This window comes from Neodiprion fabricii, chromosome 2 (assembly GCF_021155785.1).
Source record: "Neodiprion fabricii isolate iyNeoFabr1 chromosome 2, iyNeoFabr1.1, whole genome shotgun sequence".
NCBI classification, from domain to species: domain Eukaryota; kingdom Metazoa; phylum Arthropoda; class Insecta; order Hymenoptera; family Diprionidae; genus Neodiprion; species Neodiprion fabricii.
The window spans coordinates 33977589-33997513 of record NC_060240.1 but is presented as its reverse complement, the minus strand read 5'-3'; the positions used below and the strand labels follow the sequence as shown (position 1 = coordinate 33997513).

Here is a 19925-nt window from a genome sequence, read left to right as displayed (position 1 = left end):
AATCCGTTGCAAACGTATGTTGGTGTCGCATACATTTGGAGAAAACTTTTTGACAAAAAACACAAAAAAATATCAATTTCCAGATACATTTTGTAGTTGCCAGTATCAAAATTAACGAAACAATTGGTTCGAAATTGTAAAATAATTTAGATTTAATTGAATGTACTTATGAATACGAAATCTCGATTTTAATTTAGTCAATTTAATGAAGTAATAGTTGTTTTTATGATATTATCAAGATATCGAATAACCTCTGGTAGATTCAACGAAATTGCTTCGTACGGTTCACTAAATCTATTCGGTGGATAGAGATTAATAAAATCTACGTAATCATGAGAGTTACTAATTGACTATCGCTGACAGACAATATTTTATATCGGAAATCTATCAAATTTTTTTTGTCTAAATGGTAAAATACTCTCTGTAACACGTTAAAAAACTTTTCCCGCAAGAAAAGTAAGGTGAGCAGTTATTATAACAGACTCCAGGCATCTGTCTAGTATAATTAGCAGAACTAAATCATTCATGGTCTGATGTCATTGAATTAATACGCCTGTCGATTCACAATCACATATTTCTTTGTCATTGTTTGATATGGCGCTTAATTCAGCTGGCGTATTCATTACAATCAAATCATAATATTTCAAGTCACAACAATGAAACCATTATTTGTCAATCTTTAAAAAATCATTTTACTGTCTAAATCTGTTTTTCATATCGCAACGGAATCTATGCGATTGTAGTGCCAAAGTTTTTCTCAGACGATACTAAAACATATTGTTTTCTGCGCACTATAAAATAAACTAATCTTTTTGATGGTATGAATATAATGTTTGGCCAGATTTGTATTAACCTTGATATTTGGTTGCCAGGACCAAAGTTTTGGTCGTTACGACCAAATTTTTTTCCCGAGTCACATCGATATGCAGGTCCGCCTTAACGAGGATCGTTTGTTTGTAGTTTCTATTACATTTAATGAAAAAAAAAAAAAAAAAATTAAACCCATGTCCTCGTATTATTATACTGCACCGTAGGCGGTATAATTTTGACGCCACCTACGAACCTCGTAACATGTTAGCATATAATACCTTCTATTTCACGATCAGGAAACGTTTAAATATTAACGCGAATTCCGATACTGGCGACCCCTTAATCCCGAGTGCAAAACTATTTTCGTGATATACAGGATTTTTGAAATCCAATAATATATCAAAGGTCACAACTACTTAAAATTTTGTCACTTATATTGAAGCGGATATTGTGAGATTCTTTTTTGCATCTATGATTTACTTACCAATCACTTCTATGCATATTTATTTTATTATTTAATAATTTGTGTACCGGTTTAATATAAGTATGCAGTGGTTATTGACGTTGATAAGATAATGACACACTTATAGCTATGTGCGTTACGTATATAGTAACGTTATAATCAATGCGTAATAACGGAGACAAATGTTCAGCTATGAAATATTGTCAGCTGAATTAACCAAACGGTATATAATTATTCTGTACGCTGTCTACAGTATGTATAAAATATGTTGAAATGTTTGCTGGATTTTTCCTTTCATATGATGTACACAAATGAATACGCGTTTAACATGTGCGTGGGTGTGCCATTGTTTTCTTTTCCTTGGTGAAGATGGTAAAATATCACTATTCAAACTCTGGTATAAGAGGTTGATGATTATCTGGGAATAGTCTAAAAACTTTCCGGCATCATTGCTTTCGGATGCCGAGAGTAAAATGTTAAAAGTGCATAAAAAGTTTGTCGAATAAATTATCTCGAGGAATCTCAACTAGGAAATTTTCATTCCATTGATGTTCCGTTATTTCTATAACTACTATTACAAGTATGGGTTGTTCAAGGTCCGCAAGGTTTTTTTACTTTTAGCAAGTTTTTGCGCCATCGTGATTGTTTGATAAAACTTCCTCGTCGATTTCATTTGAATTACATTGATGAAATGTCAAGTGGCGTAAGTTTTTTTTTATCGTTCATACTGGTTTCCCATAAAACACGTGTACTATAAAGACGGAGATCAGTGTAGAGAATAGAAAAAAGTATCCCGAAAGCACAAAGCGATCGTTAGTTTAAGATAAATGCAATACTGGTCATTTCCTAGATCGGATATACGAATTCAGATTTTCGGACAATCTTACTCCGTTGCTGATCATATTGAAATCGAGGCTTATAATTATATCAATACTTTCAATTTGTCTTAATTTTGTATAAATTTATTTATCTTAAAATTAACTTCTCACACATTCTGTAAATTACCAAGAGACAAGTCTATGAATCGAGAAAGTCATCAGTTTTTGAAAATCGATTGTGTATTGACTAAATCTCCTATATAAACGTTCAAATCCTTTTTGTTTTCCTGCAGCGTGAAATGTTGATAGGAAACGTCCGCTACCGGTTTCGCGATTTCAATTTTTCGCATGTATTCATGTGTTTGGATATAGAGCAAAGAAAATCTGTTCAATTCATGACAAATGTCACATATCTTGTTCATCGTACGAGTCTATTTTCTAGTCAAATATGCTTTCAAAAAAAAAAAAAGAAAAAAAAAAGAAAAAAAGGTGGCCAAACATCCTTGTAAGTCTTAGCTGAGAAAACTATCAAGTACATGAATAAAATATTTTCTTCATATCAAACCTACTTCTGGTACCTATTCGATAGTTACTGTGGAATTTTGTCTCTGGTTTCAAGGACTTGCTGGAGGAAAAAAACTCTTATGTAGTTGCAAAAAAAAAAAAAAAAAAAATCCACCATTTGTGAAGCAAGCAGCGTTTCGCAGTCAAGATTGAACTTTTTTCCATTCGATGCGTGTTAAGGCTTCTTGACCCAGTCAAATAACCGGAGCACCTTTTAACCACCGCATGTATATGCATATGGCAAAATTTACCGATTAGTGGTTAATTAGTATACCACACGTGACAATATGTAAATCCGTCTGCCAAACGAAAGGTCATGACAATGCTCGATCTCGAATCCGGTCGGCGTTTAAATCTGATTATTATTTTTGCGCGGAAGCCTATTTTCGTGTAATCGCCGAGTATGCCAACTACGTTTGTAATATAGTTGAATCAAACTTTCGTGTGATTTCGAAATTGCATTTTCTGCGACATTAATGCAATACCCCCATTAACGATTCTGCCCGTGAATGAAAAATTGATAGGCACGAATTGAGATCGGTTTTTTATTTTACTTTCGCATTAACGGTTACCGACTTTAGTCGTCCTTCAAATCGTTACATCTGCGATCGGTCGACAATTTGGTTGGTGCTCGAATATCGAGCTGCACGCTTCTCCGTTGTTGGCGTAACGTTCCGGCATCACGCTGCGGTAACGTCCTTAAAGAAAATCTCGAGAACTGTGCCAAGTTACGCAATTTGATATTATACCAAGCCACTAAATGATGCCGCGGCGGTTACACAAGGCCTTCCATTCCGTAAGACCCCGTTGCGTATAATCAATTTATTTGAGGAAAAGTCCGATATATGCAGCGCGGTATTCCTGCTACGAACTGCAGTTTATTAACCACTCACCAGCAATCCGGATAAACCGGTCACCGTCATAATCGCCGCACTCTGCGCAGTTTTGCAATTTAAAGGCTTCGGAGGGTCGTCGCGCATTGTCCTGTCGCCGTAAATCGTTTGTCACATCATCATTCTTATAAAGAATGCAGCAATAACAATTAAATATTCCCAGTCGCTGTGCAACGGCCTGGAATTTACGGTTAAAAAAAAAAATATATGTAAAGAAAAACTCAACGTCTCGTCAGGCAATTAAGGCAATTAACTCCAATTCACCAAAGTTACTACCCACTCACCCAACGACTTGCATTAATCTCATGAATGCTAACTAAGGTTCAACTGTTTTTCCTATACGGTAGGACCACCGCAGGCTATAACGGAGAATTTTCATGGTCCTGCGATACACGGGAATAGCATTTGAAAACGGCTGTAAAACGAACCCAGATTCCATCCACGATACCTCGGGGGAGGATAATGTACGGAATAATAAAAATTGTTGAAATAATAATAATAATGATAATATTGTTGGGATTTTTATTATTGGACAGGTTTCCTGTGTGACAAATTTATTACACGCATGCGCTGTATCGTAATTGAGATTTTTAAAAGCCGAGCAAAGTATTCTCACGACAGTTTATCAGATCGAACCGGATTTCTCCGCATCGTTGATATTTTATTTTGGTCTCTGAGAGGGAACGAAATTTGGGTATAAACTCATTTTCGTTTCAAAAAAAAAAAATAAATAAATAAATAAAGTCTGGAGTATCTTTAGTCCTGTGTAACTAAAAAATATGCTCTCTCCTCTGTTTCAGAAGTCGAGTGCGAAGTATCCAGCCAAGTGGAGTACTCGTTGCAGGCGATTTGGGGTGTCAGTATACGAGAGCTGCATCTCGCACTTTGGAGACCTTGGAACGCACTCAGGGATGCATCCTTGAAGGGAACACTCCTTCAAGGTCATGCTCAGTATCAAACTCCACCGCAAGCGTATCCTTTTCGTTCTAATCTCTCTGTGTATATGTAAACGATAACGTGTCCTGCCGAGTGTAAATCGGTGATAATATAAACGATGAGGATCGTCACGCGAGCGAGGATTATACAGTCTGCGTGCGAGATCCAGCGAAAGTAATTAATCCATCCAAAGGGAAAGTCAATTTTTATATTCCAACGTATCACCGCGACTCGGTTAAAATATTCGGTGAAGTTGAAGTCGCGATATAAAATTCACTTTTCTTTTATCACCATAGCATTATCGTCTCATTCCTTGTAAAGACACTGAATAAAATTACTTCGATCCAAGATAATACTTGTTCCAATTCCGTTTTCGACTTCGTACTTTCATTCGCGTGATATTCTCGTGTGTGCTAAAATTTTAATGGGTGAATTTATCATATCGCTGCGAATAGCTTTTTTTTTCTTCTCAATCCAACGGTTAGGTACCTGTAAACCCGTTAGCCGAATGCCGCTATGTGTAAGGTTGTAATGATCCGTGCAAATAGCATACGCGATATGTACATACATACGTACATAAATACATACACACATACATACATACGCCAGACTTCCGACGCCGGTCACTTTCTCAATTTGGTATTCCTCATCCTTGACCTACTTTTATTCACCGAATCATCCTCTCGTATACGGAGAGATACGTTCGTTCCGTACAAGTTTCCTTTTTACCTACGTATACATATATATATATATATATATACAGATATAATAAGCAATTATTAATGTTCGTCGAAGACACTCTCTATACGTGACTCGTATCTCCATTTTAAGAGGACACGTCTTTCATATAATGAAACATTTTCTCAGAATATCACCCTACTTAAAAATCATGCTCAATCTTTCGGCTAAAAACGTCTGTGAGATTTCATAACGGTCGTAGAAACTTCTGAAATTTTTGCAAGTTTTGAGGTATTTTTGTTAACGGTAAATCTAGATCGCAGAATCTTACTACCTTCTTCTCACAAGGTGAATAATCTTATTAGCTTTCATTTCTTCGACAGCAACTTTCCTTACGGTTAACTGGAAGAATTAATCCGTTCAAAAAAGGATAGGTGAAAAAGATCGGCACAACCGATGAGAGACAGAGTGATGTAAAATAATTGATTCAGAGAAAATATTGTCATGGTAATTTTTCCTTGACCCTACGACACAGTAGACAGCCTCACGGGGAGCAAACCTTAAGACTGTCACTTCCGGCGCCGGAATTGGAACTGGGAACGCCACCTCGCCTCTGCTATCCTCTTGTGATATTCTTGACGCGTATAGATACGAGAGATCTACACCCCGACGAGACGGTAAGCCTTCAAGAGTCTTCGATTATTCTTTTTTGAAAATCCGATCAGTTTATAATATTATGCCTGCGGTATTTCTAAAGCTAAGAAAATTTCATTTCAGGTCGCTCTCGTCAACGTAGTTCACATTAAGGACAGTGTTTGTACGTTACCGACTTCTATCTTGGCTCAGTATCTCAAACAGGCTAACGGGCAGTTATCGTGCCTCAAGGTTAGTCGCGATTTTTGACTAATATAACCTGTCAAACAAAAAAAAAAAGTAGGATAACTCGAGAATTCTTGCCATTTTTCTCTACGTATTTCTCTTTTATCCGGCAATGTCGCAAGCATACAACTTTTTTCAAAAGTTGTTGGCGTCAACCCTAAAAGCTTATTTGATTTGTCACCAAGAAATGCGGCTTCTTTTTTACTTTTTACAATGATTAAAGCTTCATGTACTATTGAGAGGAAAAAGTATGAAGTACGTTTGAATGACTCGTCAACACATTTATGTACATGCCGTATATTAATGTTGATTCTAAATTGCAATTGATCCGAATACCACTTCTGTTTATTGAATGCTATCTGCATGTAACCACATGCCGATCAATATTGCATTTAACGGTGCCCTTGTATTCAACTACTCTTTGCTGGAGAATTGGATGGGACATGTATTTTTATGGTTTCGTTGCACAGCTGATTTAAATCACTACCAACTAAATGAAATTATCCAGAAAATATTTGAAACAAATTATCATCAGGGATGCGTCAGACGTAAGTGTTTGAACCTGTGGTTTTCGGAGCTTGATTTACCTTCCACAATCATATATGCGTCGATGGAATATGACTCGTCGTTGCAATGAAATCATTCAACTCCAGTCGCGTTTGTTGAACCCATTACTACGTGTATTTTCTTTATTATTATTATTATTGTCACCGTTTCGTCACGATTTCTCGATAATTGTACCGATAAACGCCCGACGGATCCTTAAGCAAAACGGCTCGCTTTATTTCAGCAACTCTACCTGGCGACGGGTAACCCGACGAGCTACGAAGAGGATGTGTCATCGACAGGCCTGGGACCGGCTTTGGCTTTGGCCGAGCCGTGTAACAACACAAGTGGAAACGCGCGAGGAGGAGCGATGGTGACTTCCGGACCGGGAGACACGGCGGAAAGTTCTCTGTGGAATTCGGCTGGCGAACAGCTCTGCGTTGTCTGCCAATACTTCCCGTTGTCGCGGGCTTTATTGCCTTGCAGGCACACGTGCATATGCGCCTCGTGTTTCGGTAAGCTCGAGAGGTGCCCGATGTGCAGGAGTCCGATAAAGAGCTACTTCTGCATACGAGGCGAGGAGTACATGCCGGCGGAAAAGGAGATGAATCCTTACAAGCACAGACAACAGGCGCCTGGCGCCTCTCACTGGCTGCACGACTGGAACGACAGACTTACGGATTTTCTAGGCTTTGCACGGTGAACGAAAATCGAGCAGATTATTATTCAACGACTACGAATACCGTTGGAATATTCGTCTCCCTGTTCCTTTTTGTCCTTCTCCTTCTCCTTTTCCTTCTCCTCCTTGTCTGATACGCGGAAATAATTATGTTCGTGCAACACGATCGATCAGGTTCATACTTACCCGAGTGTCGTCTGGACGGTTTTTACGTTGACAATTTGCTATTTTTATGCGCTCGGTTCGCGGTATCGAAATATCCGGTATTTCCCGTTGATTCGAAAATTGTGAAAGTTATTCGTACTGGACGAGAAACAAAAAAAGAAAAACGAAACAGGGAGACCGTGAAAAAAAATTTCACAGTTCACGTAAGTTTCTATAGGGTCTTCGTTTTCACCTACGTACGAATAAGTTTCGGTCAATTTTTTTTTTTTATCGAGACGATTGATGTATCGAATATTTTTATACTGCCAATTATTTTCAACGTTTTCTAAACTCGTGTCAGAAACGGGCCACAAGTTTTGTATAATCGTACCTCATATACTATGCCTATTACGACCTGACCACACATCGTGTGTAGTAATTGTAAAAGATATTATTTCATCGTTATCATTTAGAAAAATTTAATATGCGTTTCGTTTGCTCTACGCGTTGCGAGGTTCGATGTCATCGTTTAGCCTTCGTTTCGTGAGGTCACGTGACGCGATGAACAAGTGGAATTTTTTTTATCCACAGCTGTACGCGGTTAAAAGGCAGGCGCGATCAAAACTTCAGTAACCGGATCGTCTAATATCGAAGGAGGAAGAAATACGTATGCGGGTATATTATCTATTTTGCTTGATCGTCACCAACGTATTCGTAGATCAAAGATGAAATCACTCCGGCTCGACTTCTTTTCTAATTTATCGTTATTATTACTACTATTATTATAAACATACTTTGACTATTTTTGTTTTTCAATGAGAATCCCAATTTTCCATGCGCTTTGAGAAAAAAAAAAATAAATGAAAATGGTCCGTGATCAAATCGTTTCCGGTACAAGTCACCTTGACAGTGTCTATAAGAGGCACTTGTGCATGTTTGTATTTGTATATTCCACATTGAGACTTTTTTATGTTTGCGTTGAATTTTAGTGAGTTTTGACAAAAAAAAAAAATGCCCATTTTTGCAGTGCTCATAGATAGGCATTGCTTTGTGCTAGAAATAATATTTTTATTCCAAGGAACGGGCGTCAGTGGACCTTTTGTGTGATTGGTTTGACGTTCGTGACGTGTTTCGGGGCCATTCGATCGTTCGAATACAGTATCGGTGTGAGCCAATTTACTCCTGCTGACAAATGAGCTAAAAAAAAATAGCTTTACTTGCAGGGTGTGACCACAGATATAAGACTCTACTATTGGAATAAGAAAACTGACAGCGCAATAGATATATATATCAAGGATTCGCTGAAATGGTATTACCAATTATGCAATGAAATATTAAAAAACAAGTTTGATTGAATTCAAAGCAATCCCTCGCTTGTTCGTATTTAAAGCGATGATGCCACGGTCAAGTCCTTAATAATACAATTGTAATGAAAAGAATCCTGATAATTTGCAAATATTAGTGAATAATGATGACTCACACTGAAATTTCGAGAAAGATATACATTGAGCAATGCACGCTTGTCACAGAGCAGCAGCATTTCCCCTACCCACCACACTTGATCCTAGATACAGCAGGCAAAATTTCGAAACATCTGGTATGACATATTTTGATTTTCTTTACGTTCAACGATGCAGCCTCCGACACACCAAGTCTGTAGTCTATGAATTGAAATTGAATCAACCATAACGGTCTTGTAAAGGTTTTGTATTACTATTAAATGTATCCCTCAATAACAAATAGAGTCTAGCACGGATCGTACCAATAATATGATTCAATGTTTACTATTCAATTCGTATCCAAACTGTGGTACAATTAGGGATGAAACATGTACAGGCTAACAAAGGTCTCGCTACGCCCTGCATGTACAGAAATGCCCAAAACAGAGACTCTTTTGAGAAAGATATACATAAATGATAAAAAGTATAGGTATTTAATTTATGAGTATGAAACAGGTTGAAATTCGGTCCATTTAACCATTCGATTACATGTATAGTGCTCCTTTGCACCTGCCGTTGAGTATTTTTCTTCGTATAAGAGTATATTCTAATTTTGCATGAATATTTTTTTTACGTATCACATACTTGTAGTACCGTACTGGAACACAATTAAGTAACGTACATTTTCGTCCGCTTTATGCATATTATACTTTAGGTATATTACCGATATGGATCGATTTCTAGTTTGGATAGTAGCAAAAGAAATTTATTTTTCAAACGACAGTTAGACTATGCATCACTACATGATATGATAACGTATATTTCTTATCTCTTCTTTGTTCTTATGAGGTAGCGCAATAATTTGCGATACTCAAGACAAGATTACAGAGATCACTCACTAGATATTAAGTTGTAAATACACAGACTGTGATAATTCCGATAATATCTACGTAACTATGGATGATTGCTCTCCTACGAGAAGCTGTGCTTAATTGTTTAGTGCTTAGGTGAAGGGCACTATAGGACAACTACAATGTAATATGATTTCGATAATTTATTTTGTAACATAACTTGACGTTTTATTAACAGCCCTAATGTCAATATACTATATATGTGTGTATACTGTATGCATACTTTATATATGTATATATATACATATGCACATAAATATAGTATCTATTAAAGAAATATGAATAAAAAATAAACGAAAAATCTAAAAAAAAAAAAAAAAAAAACGTAGTAATAAAACCATAGTACATGCCGAAAGTGCGAATTTGTATATAAAATACATGAATACTATTAAGATCTGTGAAATTACTGTATTTTATTGAGTAGAATAATATAATTATTAATAATTACTGTAATTAATTTATGTAATAGGTAATAATATTCCAGTGATGAGGAATAATGCTCTACCAGTACGTCAGGACTTGTACATAATTTATTGAATAAACAGTGTTACATGCGTATCATTCGTGCACCGCTTGCAGAAAAGTCTCTCAAAGATGCAAATGACTGGAAAAGAGATCATAAACCATTGGGCCTGATCGAATGGCAAGGATTGAATCTAATTTTTGCTTATTCGAGTTTGGAATAACACTTGAAGCTACTTTTGCTAGATAGAGAATTACAGCAACAAAAGATAACACAATGCACAAAACCGTCTCTATTATTGATCCCATAGTGAATATTTTTAATTCAGTTGAACTAACCCAACTAAGTTTGAAACTGTTTTTTTACCTGAAAATCTGACCTTGTAATTGGTTTTTTCACGCACACTCTTCTGTTAATCAAAATTTTTGAGTCATGATGACTTTAAGTGTCTTAGCTTCATGATTCCCTCTGAAACGTGTCTTATGAAACTCTGAATTAAATATTTCCACGTGAGCCCTACATGATATTGTAGTACATTTCCTGACCTTGTACTATACATTGTAAAAATTTTTCAGGTATATTCACTTGGCAAAGACGATGTGACAGATGAGATTGCGAGAAAAATTAATATCACTACTTTAAAGTGTACAGAAATTAACGGCTTTAAATACTCTCTCAGGATAGTATCTGGTATAAACTATTTTCATCCTATGAATCGAATAATTCAGACACTATTATAAATGGTAAATTTCTTTGATAATCGTATTGTGTACACGTCTGGTATCTGGAAATTCGAATATCCCGCTTAATTTTCGTTACTTGTACGTTCAAAAGTTCCTCAAAATGGAAAGAAATTAAATTAGAAATCTGTGTGCAATCCCGGCATTAATTTTGGATAGTTGGTTTAACGATTATACTGAACACTATATCTGTTTGTGCCTACGTTAACATACATTCAACGTACCCACCGGTTTATTCGTGAAATCTGACAACCTATACTGACATACGAAGTTGAAACTGCTCATAATTGCAATGAGGTATGAATCATGCCTGAAATTCAGATTACCCATTAAACTAACTGTACTATCCTGTGACGAAAGCTAACGTATGTTTTAATATATACCGATGTACTCATGCTCTTTAGTTCTTCGGTAGTCAATTTCGTTTGTTTAAGAACGGATGAATCATTCTTGGACACACACGACTTTTAATACCAATGATGATTAATTATAAACGGTGACCAAGAGGCATTTCCCAATTTTTGTTATACTTATATGGATGTACTCTGAATAGCTAAATGATAGACCTTCTGAGGTTAAATATGCTACTGAATTCAACTTCTGATTTAATTCATATGTATATAATATCTCACATAACTGTTTACTGTGATTGATGATTGCATCATGGTTCTCTTTCATGATGGAAAAAATTATTGACTCGTCGAGTGATCGGTCAAATCAGGTCTTTTATCGACGTCATATCAAACAATTCAATAATAGTCTGCGACTACTGAGTTTCTTTTATTTCGAAGTAAAAAGACCTATTCATAAGTGACAGTCTTTTTTATGAAAGTTTAATGGTAATATTAAATTATTATTATCTTTATGTTGGGGTGCATTTATCAGACTTGCTAAACATTTTCTGGATAACTAACTTTATGAGTTGTAATAAAACAAAAAATCCGCATCCATAATTTTCGGCCAACATATAACACTGAAGTTAGATTTGCACGCAATGAGGTATTAATTTCAGCATTTTCTTGAGTTCGATAACCAATCTGTCCATTTGCTTTTTTGTCATGGCCTCTTCGCTTTCCAGTTGTAGCTTTACACCCGAAAGCCAGGTTTCTGCTTCGGTGTGTTCGGATTGCATTCTCAATAGTCGTGAAACACAATCTGATCTATAGGACAAATCTGACGAAATTTTATCCTCATGCTTCAGATTGTGAATATTTTTTTTTACTATGTGGCGTAAGAGACACACAAATTTTGACAACTCAATATCAGATTTCTTACAGTTTGGAGTCTCGATTTGAGACTTTTTCTGCTCCTCTATTACTGTGACCTGTAACACAATGTCTTGATGAATATTTGATCAATTTTTCTACAACTATAATTTATGCTCTTCAAATTGTATCAAAGTAAGCCCATGCTGATTATTTACCATCCAATCAAAAAATATGTGTCGCTTTGATTCCCATTTAACATGAGTGTCTAGTACAGATGCAAGTTCGTGTAACTGTTGAATGCGGTGTTGGTCGCTATCAGATTTGTTCAAAGCAAGCCTCTTTGTAATTGCCATTTCAGAAACGCTCAAATGTGGCAAACTGCACACATTTATACTAGCTGCATGCGCTTTTGTAGTGAGCTTCAGTTTTTCATTCACCAATTCTAAAATTGCTTTAATGTTGTAGTTTATTTGCCCACATACGTGAATTATCCTATTTAACTGAGCCTTTGTCGATAATGTTTTTTCCCAGTTAGTGATATTCACTGTCTAAAATGAATAAATTTGATTGTGTTTCGATTTTCAAACATGGTGAATTGTAAATCTCATTTTGTATTTAATTAGTGTGTGTATTTACCTTTTGTACATGATTGTCAGTGAATTCCTCTGCCAAAATGCTACTCGCAATTTTTTTATCAATTGCTACAGTTAGAGCATTTTGAGTAGCAAGAAGCCACGCAAAAGCTATTAACAATTCACGGCTACTTCCTTGATCTAATGACAATGTATAGAACTCGGGAACAGGATATTGGAGGTAAGCAAAGTATAATTTTACAAAGGTAACATCATCTGCAATTTAATAACAATCAATACGTATGTGCCGTTAAAAATCTATTTGCTAGGTCGAAATTTTCTGTTGAACTTTACATAGATAATTATTTATCAATTCTTAGCTATTAACAATATATCGTTGATGGAACAAGCAATGAAACTAAACGTTATGGCACAGATATCGAAACGGAGAGTTATTGATGATTCAATGTATTTGATTTTCAAAAAGTAAATAGTAAAATTTTTTAGGCAATGATAAAAATCTTTCCCGGTATTTGGACAAAGAACTAAACCTAGTGGTTTTATTTGGAACTATTCAGAGTGGTGACGGAAATGCTAGCCCCAACTGTAATCATGGACTCTTGATTGTTGCATGCTTGTTGCCGGTGGCTTAAAAATTACCGTGTTTCAGTAGTTCTATAAAAATATTCAGGTGGCTCATTCATGACCAATGATTATCAATATCATAATATCATAAATAATTAATACGACAATTTGCCTACCATAATCATTCAGTAAAATATTTCCAGGAATTTCTTTTGCAGCGCAAGAACTCAATTGGTACAAAATTTTCCATAGTTCAATAACCTGATAAAATAAAGAATGAAAGGTGATGGCCGCATTTACGATAGAAAACCTAACATAACCTCAAAAATTAATTTCAAATAGCGATTTAAAGCAAGCTTACAGTATTGTCTGTATTCTCGTTGAACTTTGATAACCTGAAATGCTCAGGTTTAAGCGTCGCCTCAACGGCTTGCCGGAGATCTTTGCACAATAATGCAATAACAAGTTTTATATCGGACATTTTATGATTGATCTTCGTCTCTCTGAATTACTCTAGGCTCCATGTCTCATGTATACGCGCAGCCAAAATTTTTGTCTCTGAACTGGTAGCCTTAGCTTTGCGGCCGTTTGTTCAACTTTTTGGTTTAATTACGCCTTACGATAGACCACCCAACCTATGTAATGCTGTGCCGGTTTTTATTAATTTAGGCATATACTACTAATTCTATGATCTTTCAAACGTGATAGCTTCTTTGTGTTGAGTACGTGGCCTTAGAAATGGAAGCAAGTCAGTACTAAGTATACAACGCACGATGCAATTGAAATTTATTTGAGCATATAATAATGTCCAAGAATGTATTCACTGATCGAAATAAACAGGCACAAAAATTGCGTGTGACTTTGCAGACCCTAGACAACTTTCTTGGGTACCAGCATACAATTATCCCATATATTGTCGTTCTTCGTACAACTAGGCTGCACAGTACAAGCTGCGATGATTAGAACATGAGAATAACTGAAAACATTTGTATAATATTGTGTATTTATTTAAGACAACAGTCGATTTAAGCATTACAATTGAACTGATAGATCATTGAACTCGATAAATTGTTTTTGTTTAAATTTTTTTATGCAACAGTAATTTAAACTAACAATTGTTCTATATAAACATTTATATATCAACAAGAGTCTGTTCAATTAGAGTAACAGTATAGTTGACGAATTCCCAGACGGATAATATCAAAATGAATTTTATGGTGGAAGAAACTGTTCATTAACGTTGTAACTTTAGAAGCCCTCGTGTTGCTGGCATTTGTACAAAATTTATATTAATTGAAATCTTAAATTATAGATTATGCAAAATTTTTACCTCAAAATTATATTAAGCAGCATGAACGAATTTACAGCCTGTGATGTACGCATCTTCGTGTTGTATCTTCATTCTGAAAATAGATAATTATTGATTCAATATTGTAAGGTGTAAGAAAGAAAAAGTTTTTAAAGAAAAAACGAGTCACAATGTAAATTATTCATGAGTTCGAAAAATTACTGATTACCAGTGACAATTCACGTATGATTGGTACCACCAGTCACATGAATCTTCGCATATAAGGCAGTCAACGAGTACGCTCCTACAATCGCAGAATCTTACTGCTGTAGCAGTTGCAATCAGTTTTCCATTTTCTATATGCACACCAGACTTTACATAATATGAAAGAAACATACTTCTTAACAATCTTAACGCGCGCACTTAGTATGAAAACCTTCAGTGTAAATATTTGGAGAATTGTCGTTATTTTTACCATCAATATATCAGTACCACTGAATTGTTTGTTAGCACAGAATGGTTAAATACAAAACTGATGAGACACGGATTACACATGCTTTGCATGGTCAATAGAGCAGTGAACCAACTTAAATATACATAAATAACAACTAGGAATTTACAGCAAACCTTTCACTACATCACCGGCATTTTTTTACTTATCCAGAAAATGAATGGTTAGATCGTTAATTTTACGTCTACTATTATTTATAGAAATTCATTAGCGTTTGGGCCAAAAATAAAGGGGTGTGTGTGTGTACACTTGATCTTTTAAACTAAAAAGATATAAACAAATAAGTTCAGTAAATTTGAATGACGTGACAATTAACATGAAAACCATTCAATCAGTCTTCTCAACTCTTTCATGTGCGTTTTTTTTTTTTTTAATTTTAACGAGTTATCTAAATTATTTCATTTTCTCAAAGTAAAATAATTGAATAATTAGTCTCAAATTTATTACGTTTCCGCAGTTTGTCTGCTTTAGATACCTGGTTAAATCACTTTCATCACTCATTACACTGAAATTAACTTGGAGAAAAAAATTGGAGTACTAAACGTTAATTAAATAGCAATTCATGAAAATTTTTATCTTCTCTCAAATCAGATTTCAACAAGCACTTATAATTCTCAGGGATATCTTGAATGATATCCCAGCAATTATTCTCAAGTGATTTCAAACATCTTTTGTCGATTTTAACACTATTGATATTCAATTAATAATTTTACATATTTTAGATTTTATAAAGTATCCGCAGAACTCAAGTAGTAGATACGAAATCTTATGCATTGTGTTAGAAAAGGAATTCGTTTGTAAAAAAAGTACTAGCCAAGTTAAAAGTCTGAATGACAATTCTTCTTCTTTGCCACCTCACAAGCCGTTGGAAAAAAAGAAAAATACAACATACTATGTGGAAAATGTGGCAATAAAAAAACAAATGAATATCAAAAGCAACCATTCGTAAACTTTTACGTAGCAATCGCGATGGATGAGAGAGTATGCTCTGCTCAAATCATCAACATATCACAAAATTGCAACGGGCAGTCTCTGTTCTTCATCACACGGTAATACACTTTAGGGTCATGAATCAGAATGTGGAACATGCATGTGGAAACATAATAGTTTAAACGGTATGTTTGCTGCTGTGATGCGACTTTAAGATCCAAGACTGCGAATTGAGCTGTACATTGTCAGTCGTTAGTGAGTCGGATAGAATTAAAATTTCTCCAGCTTTAGCAAGTGTTTTGTATTACATTCACATTTTAGAATCTGACATGCAAGTTCTATTCAGCGCGATACAGAAGCATTGAATAGCATGAATTTGAAATGATCCCACTTAAAATAATCAATATTGTTTTCACTAATTCAATCCTAAATGAGTACTAAAAAACCCAAAATCGTACTGTTGAGAAATGAATACAGACGGGATACATCGGGACATTCGCTTTCATGGATTCCATGATTGACAAATATTTGTCTCGTTGCGCACTGAAGGTTTTTAATTCAGCTTATTAAATGGAAACACGAATGTCTGTAATGGTATAAAAAGAAAGTAGCAAATAAAAATTGAAAAAAAAAAATAAAAATTAAAAAGAATTTATCACAATAAAAACACGAAGTGGCATAGGCTATTTTTTTTTTTTTTTTTGATAATATATTCACAATTTCCTTACAGTCTAGTTCGTTTTACAATTGTTTAACTTCCGAAATACAAACAATATCCATCTTTCACATGATTGATACCTGTGCAGTGAACGATACTTACTGTGAATCGATAATTTATCACATATTAATAACATACAAATTGTATGACTTAATGAAACTCACCTGGTATGAACCTGTATAATAATTGTGTTGTTAAGAATTTATTATTTAGTGCATACCTGGCTTACTTCTGACTCACTAACCAATCAAGAGGAAAGTAGTTACTTGTGACTTCGACTTCTTGAACGATGTCGTCGTCGACTGTGGTGACTAGAACTGCGATGATCACGGCTCCCTGATTAGGAGTAATTCAGAGTTAGTAATGCATGAATAATCTACACAAGTAACATGATATTTTAGCCTCGAATATGAAGAAATAAACGAAGATTTGTTTACAGTAGACACAGATGCTCTCAGCAATTACCTCTGTCCCTATTGTGACGACGATGATTGTCTTCATCTCTGTGGCGTTCATGCTTGTCTGCGGATCTACTTCTACTACGTTGCCCTGAATTTCTGAAATCACATATTAGAACATTCGTTTAGAAAACATGGGATCCAAATTTTGAAACTTGGCTTTTCCCTGAGAAATAATGAAGCAAGTATTAAACTTTTTATAATAACTATCTTACCTATAATTACCAGAACCGTGTCTACTTTTATCGTCATCAGTTCGTCGACGACGTTTGTCCCTCTCCCTGTCTTGCCTTCTTCTGTCATTTTCTTCATTCATACGTGCTCTTTGTTTCCTTTCTTCATCCCTCTTCTGCTCTTTTTCGTCTCGTGCCTTTTCGCGTTTACTCTGTAAATGGCGAGAAACAAGAGAACCATAACATTTTCCGAATAAGTAGTTTAATTGCGTCAAACATAACGCATTTTCTACCCAGCTCAATTAAAACGTAAGGATATACAATGTACCATTATCTCCTGTAGAGCACTTTTTAATCGTGCATACCCAACATGCTGTTTTCCCATAAGGTGATCGTCAATTCTTTGTTGAGCATCGCCAACAATAAGGAATGCACCACATACATCACACACCTCCATTTGCTTTTCCTGTGCTGCTGCTAGCTCCGCAGTCTGAAGTAGAAGCAAAAGTATTTAATAACTATCACAAACTGAAAACGCGTTTGCAACAAGACTTTCAAGCCTTTGAATAACGTTAATTTGTTTACTTGGACAATGGGATTCGTATTCGAATCTGCTTGAAGTTTAATATATATAAACCAAAAAATAGTTCTTACAGTATAATAGAACCCAAATACAGAATATGATAATATTAAATACTAAATGTCCTCTTACTTGATTATAATGGCTATTATCATTAGATTTACGTAAAGTCTCCCGTTCTTCTTTCAGTTGATCGCAAAGGCGCATGAGTCCCTGAGCTTGTTCAACGTTTCCCTGAATTCCGCTCTGCTCAGCTTCTTCTACCAATTTATTAATCTTTTCTGTGAGAAGTGCAATTTGATCTTCATTTCGTTGTGTTTGGGCTGGAGTCAATGTAGGCTGTGAATAAACTTTGATTAGCACAGACGTTAGCAGCATCACTTATAAAAAGAACTTCTTGTTTTTCATATGCACAGTCTTATGTAATTTCATACTGATTTTTTTTTTACTATCTCAAATTTGCCTAACAGATTAAATCAATAGACAAATGTGAACAATCACAATAAGAATCAGATGAATTGAACAATTTCACAGGTAACAGATATCTCTTAGCCAACTATATTTGATAACTTTGATACCGCTTCAGTTCTGCCAATTAATGCGAGCCGCTGTTTTCCTTTTATGATTTTGCGCTCAACTTCGTTAAGCATACTTTGACAGAATCTGATGAATTCATCCTCATATTGTTGTTTCCTATATGAATAAGCCGCTTTTTCAAACAATTCTCTTGCTTCATCGTCGTGTACACGAGAACATGCACCAAGATCAGCTCGTGTATTCACAAAAAGATCGTGAGGACAAAACTTCACCAGATATAACTTGCAGAACTGAAACATATCAATAACATTTCAACATTACTAATCATTTGAATTTTATAATATAAAGTAAAAATAGTTTTATGCTAAACATGATATTGTAAATAACAGATAGTGAGTTTTCTGTAAACGCAAAGAAATACATATTTACTCAAGTGCCATGCTGAAATGGTTTTTCAAATGAATTCAAGTTCCGTAGAAGTCTAGAATAGGATACAGATTAAAATTTCAAATAAAGCAATGGCACGTATAATTCTTACGTAATATAGCTTGATAAATTAAATTTTCATAGAAGAACAGGAACAATGGATGGAATTCATTAGCTACAAGAAGCAAACTTTTTATTTTTCAATATCAGAAAAAAGTCAAAACACAGGCAGTCATTTTTTGGCAAATGAATGCACATAGGGTGCAGCTGAAGTCATCTGTTGTAATGAAACAGCAGAATTTAAAATAATGGTTAAACGGTATAAGGACCTTTTTTTGTGTGTTTCGTCTAAATCACAGTCTAAATTAGAGAACATTATCTATTCTTATAATTCAAATTGATAGCCACAATCAAAAGTGGTGTGGTAACATTGGACCTGGACAGTCCCCCGTGGAATTGGCAATCAGCAGGAACATGATTAATGATGTTTAGTGAACAATGATAAAAAATAATAGTTCAACGTACCTCCGGATCCTCCCAATTAAGTTCTTTAGGCTTCTCGTTAGGAAGAACATTTCGATTTCTTCCCATGAGCTCATCGAGCAGAGCGGCGGCAGCGGCAGCAGCCATATTCTGTCTTTCTGTTTAGTTCACTGTTTCTTGTATTAAGACGTTTGTTCTACACGAATGGGACATACATTGTTCCCAAAACTGTGAACAACATAAAGTAAACTGCTAGAACGAAGGTAACTAAGAATTCAGGGCACTTAAACCAACTGTAGAAATTATTTTAACAACAGTACACAATGCCACAATTTATTATCCTTGGTCAATGACTATATACCTTAAAAAAGAGGAAGTAGAGTCGGATCCGTATCCGCCGTCTCAGATCATCTGCTATAACGTCATCTTGTGGATTTTTAGCAGACTATCGAGACATCGTCCTACGCTTACAAGTCCGCCTGTAGGTCGAGTA

At 35.3% G+C, this 19925-nt stretch overlaps 2 protein-coding genes across 14 annotated transcripts in view; one reads left to right on the top strand and one right to left on the bottom strand.

The window, feature by feature from the left end:
- The window catches only part of LOC124176239 (cell growth regulator with RING finger domain protein 1-like), a 58040-nt gene extending 47724 nt beyond the window's left edge, over positions 1–10316 (top strand). For 5 of the 7 annotated variants that reach the window (XM_046557217.1, XM_046557218.1, XM_046557215.1 and 2 more), the window contains 4 exons: positions 4349–4520; positions 5698–5839; positions 5940–6047; positions 6832–10316. In XM_046557217.1, the coding sequence (XP_046413173.1) occupies positions 4349–4520; positions 5698–5839; positions 5940–6047; positions 6832–7290 (881 nt within the window). In that variant the 3' untranslated portion in view covers positions 7291–10316. The remainder of the gene's footprint in view (positions 1–4348; positions 4521–5697; positions 5840–5939; positions 6048–6831) is intronic. The other 2 variants (XM_046557220.1, XM_046557219.1) reach the window with 2 other exon arrangements.
- Positions 10317–10452: 136 nt separating this feature from the next.
- LOC124176241 (luc7-like protein 3) lies at positions 10453–19875 on the bottom strand. Of its 7 annotated transcripts, XR_006869337.1 has the most exons (10): positions 19475–19786; positions 18565–18813; positions 18119–18325; positions 17735–17896; positions 17449–17618; positions 17241–17332; positions 17042–17111; positions 14659–14731; positions 13690–14304; positions 12914–13019 (listed from the first exon to the last, which is right to left on the bottom strand). XR_006869337.1 is itself a non-coding variant. In XM_046557221.1 (9 exons), exons 1-8 carry the CDS (start codon positions 19577–19579, stop codon positions 14671–14673), a joined length of 1116 nt encoding a protein of 371 aa, XP_046413177.1. In that variant the 5' UTR covers positions 19580–19786; the 3' UTR covers positions 13631–14304; positions 14659–14670. The 7 variants fall into 7 exon arrangements, 5 of the variants coding, with proteins under 5 accessions (XP_046413180.1, XP_046413177.1, XP_046413178.1 ...); XM_046557221.1 differs by lacking the exon at positions 12914–13019 and having other exon boundaries at positions 13631–14304; XM_046557222.1 differs by lacking the exons at positions 12914–13019; positions 13690–14304 and adding an exon at positions 19794–19875 and having other exon boundaries at positions 14314–14731; positions 19475–19660.
- Between the last annotated feature and the right edge of the window lie 50 nt (positions 19876–19925).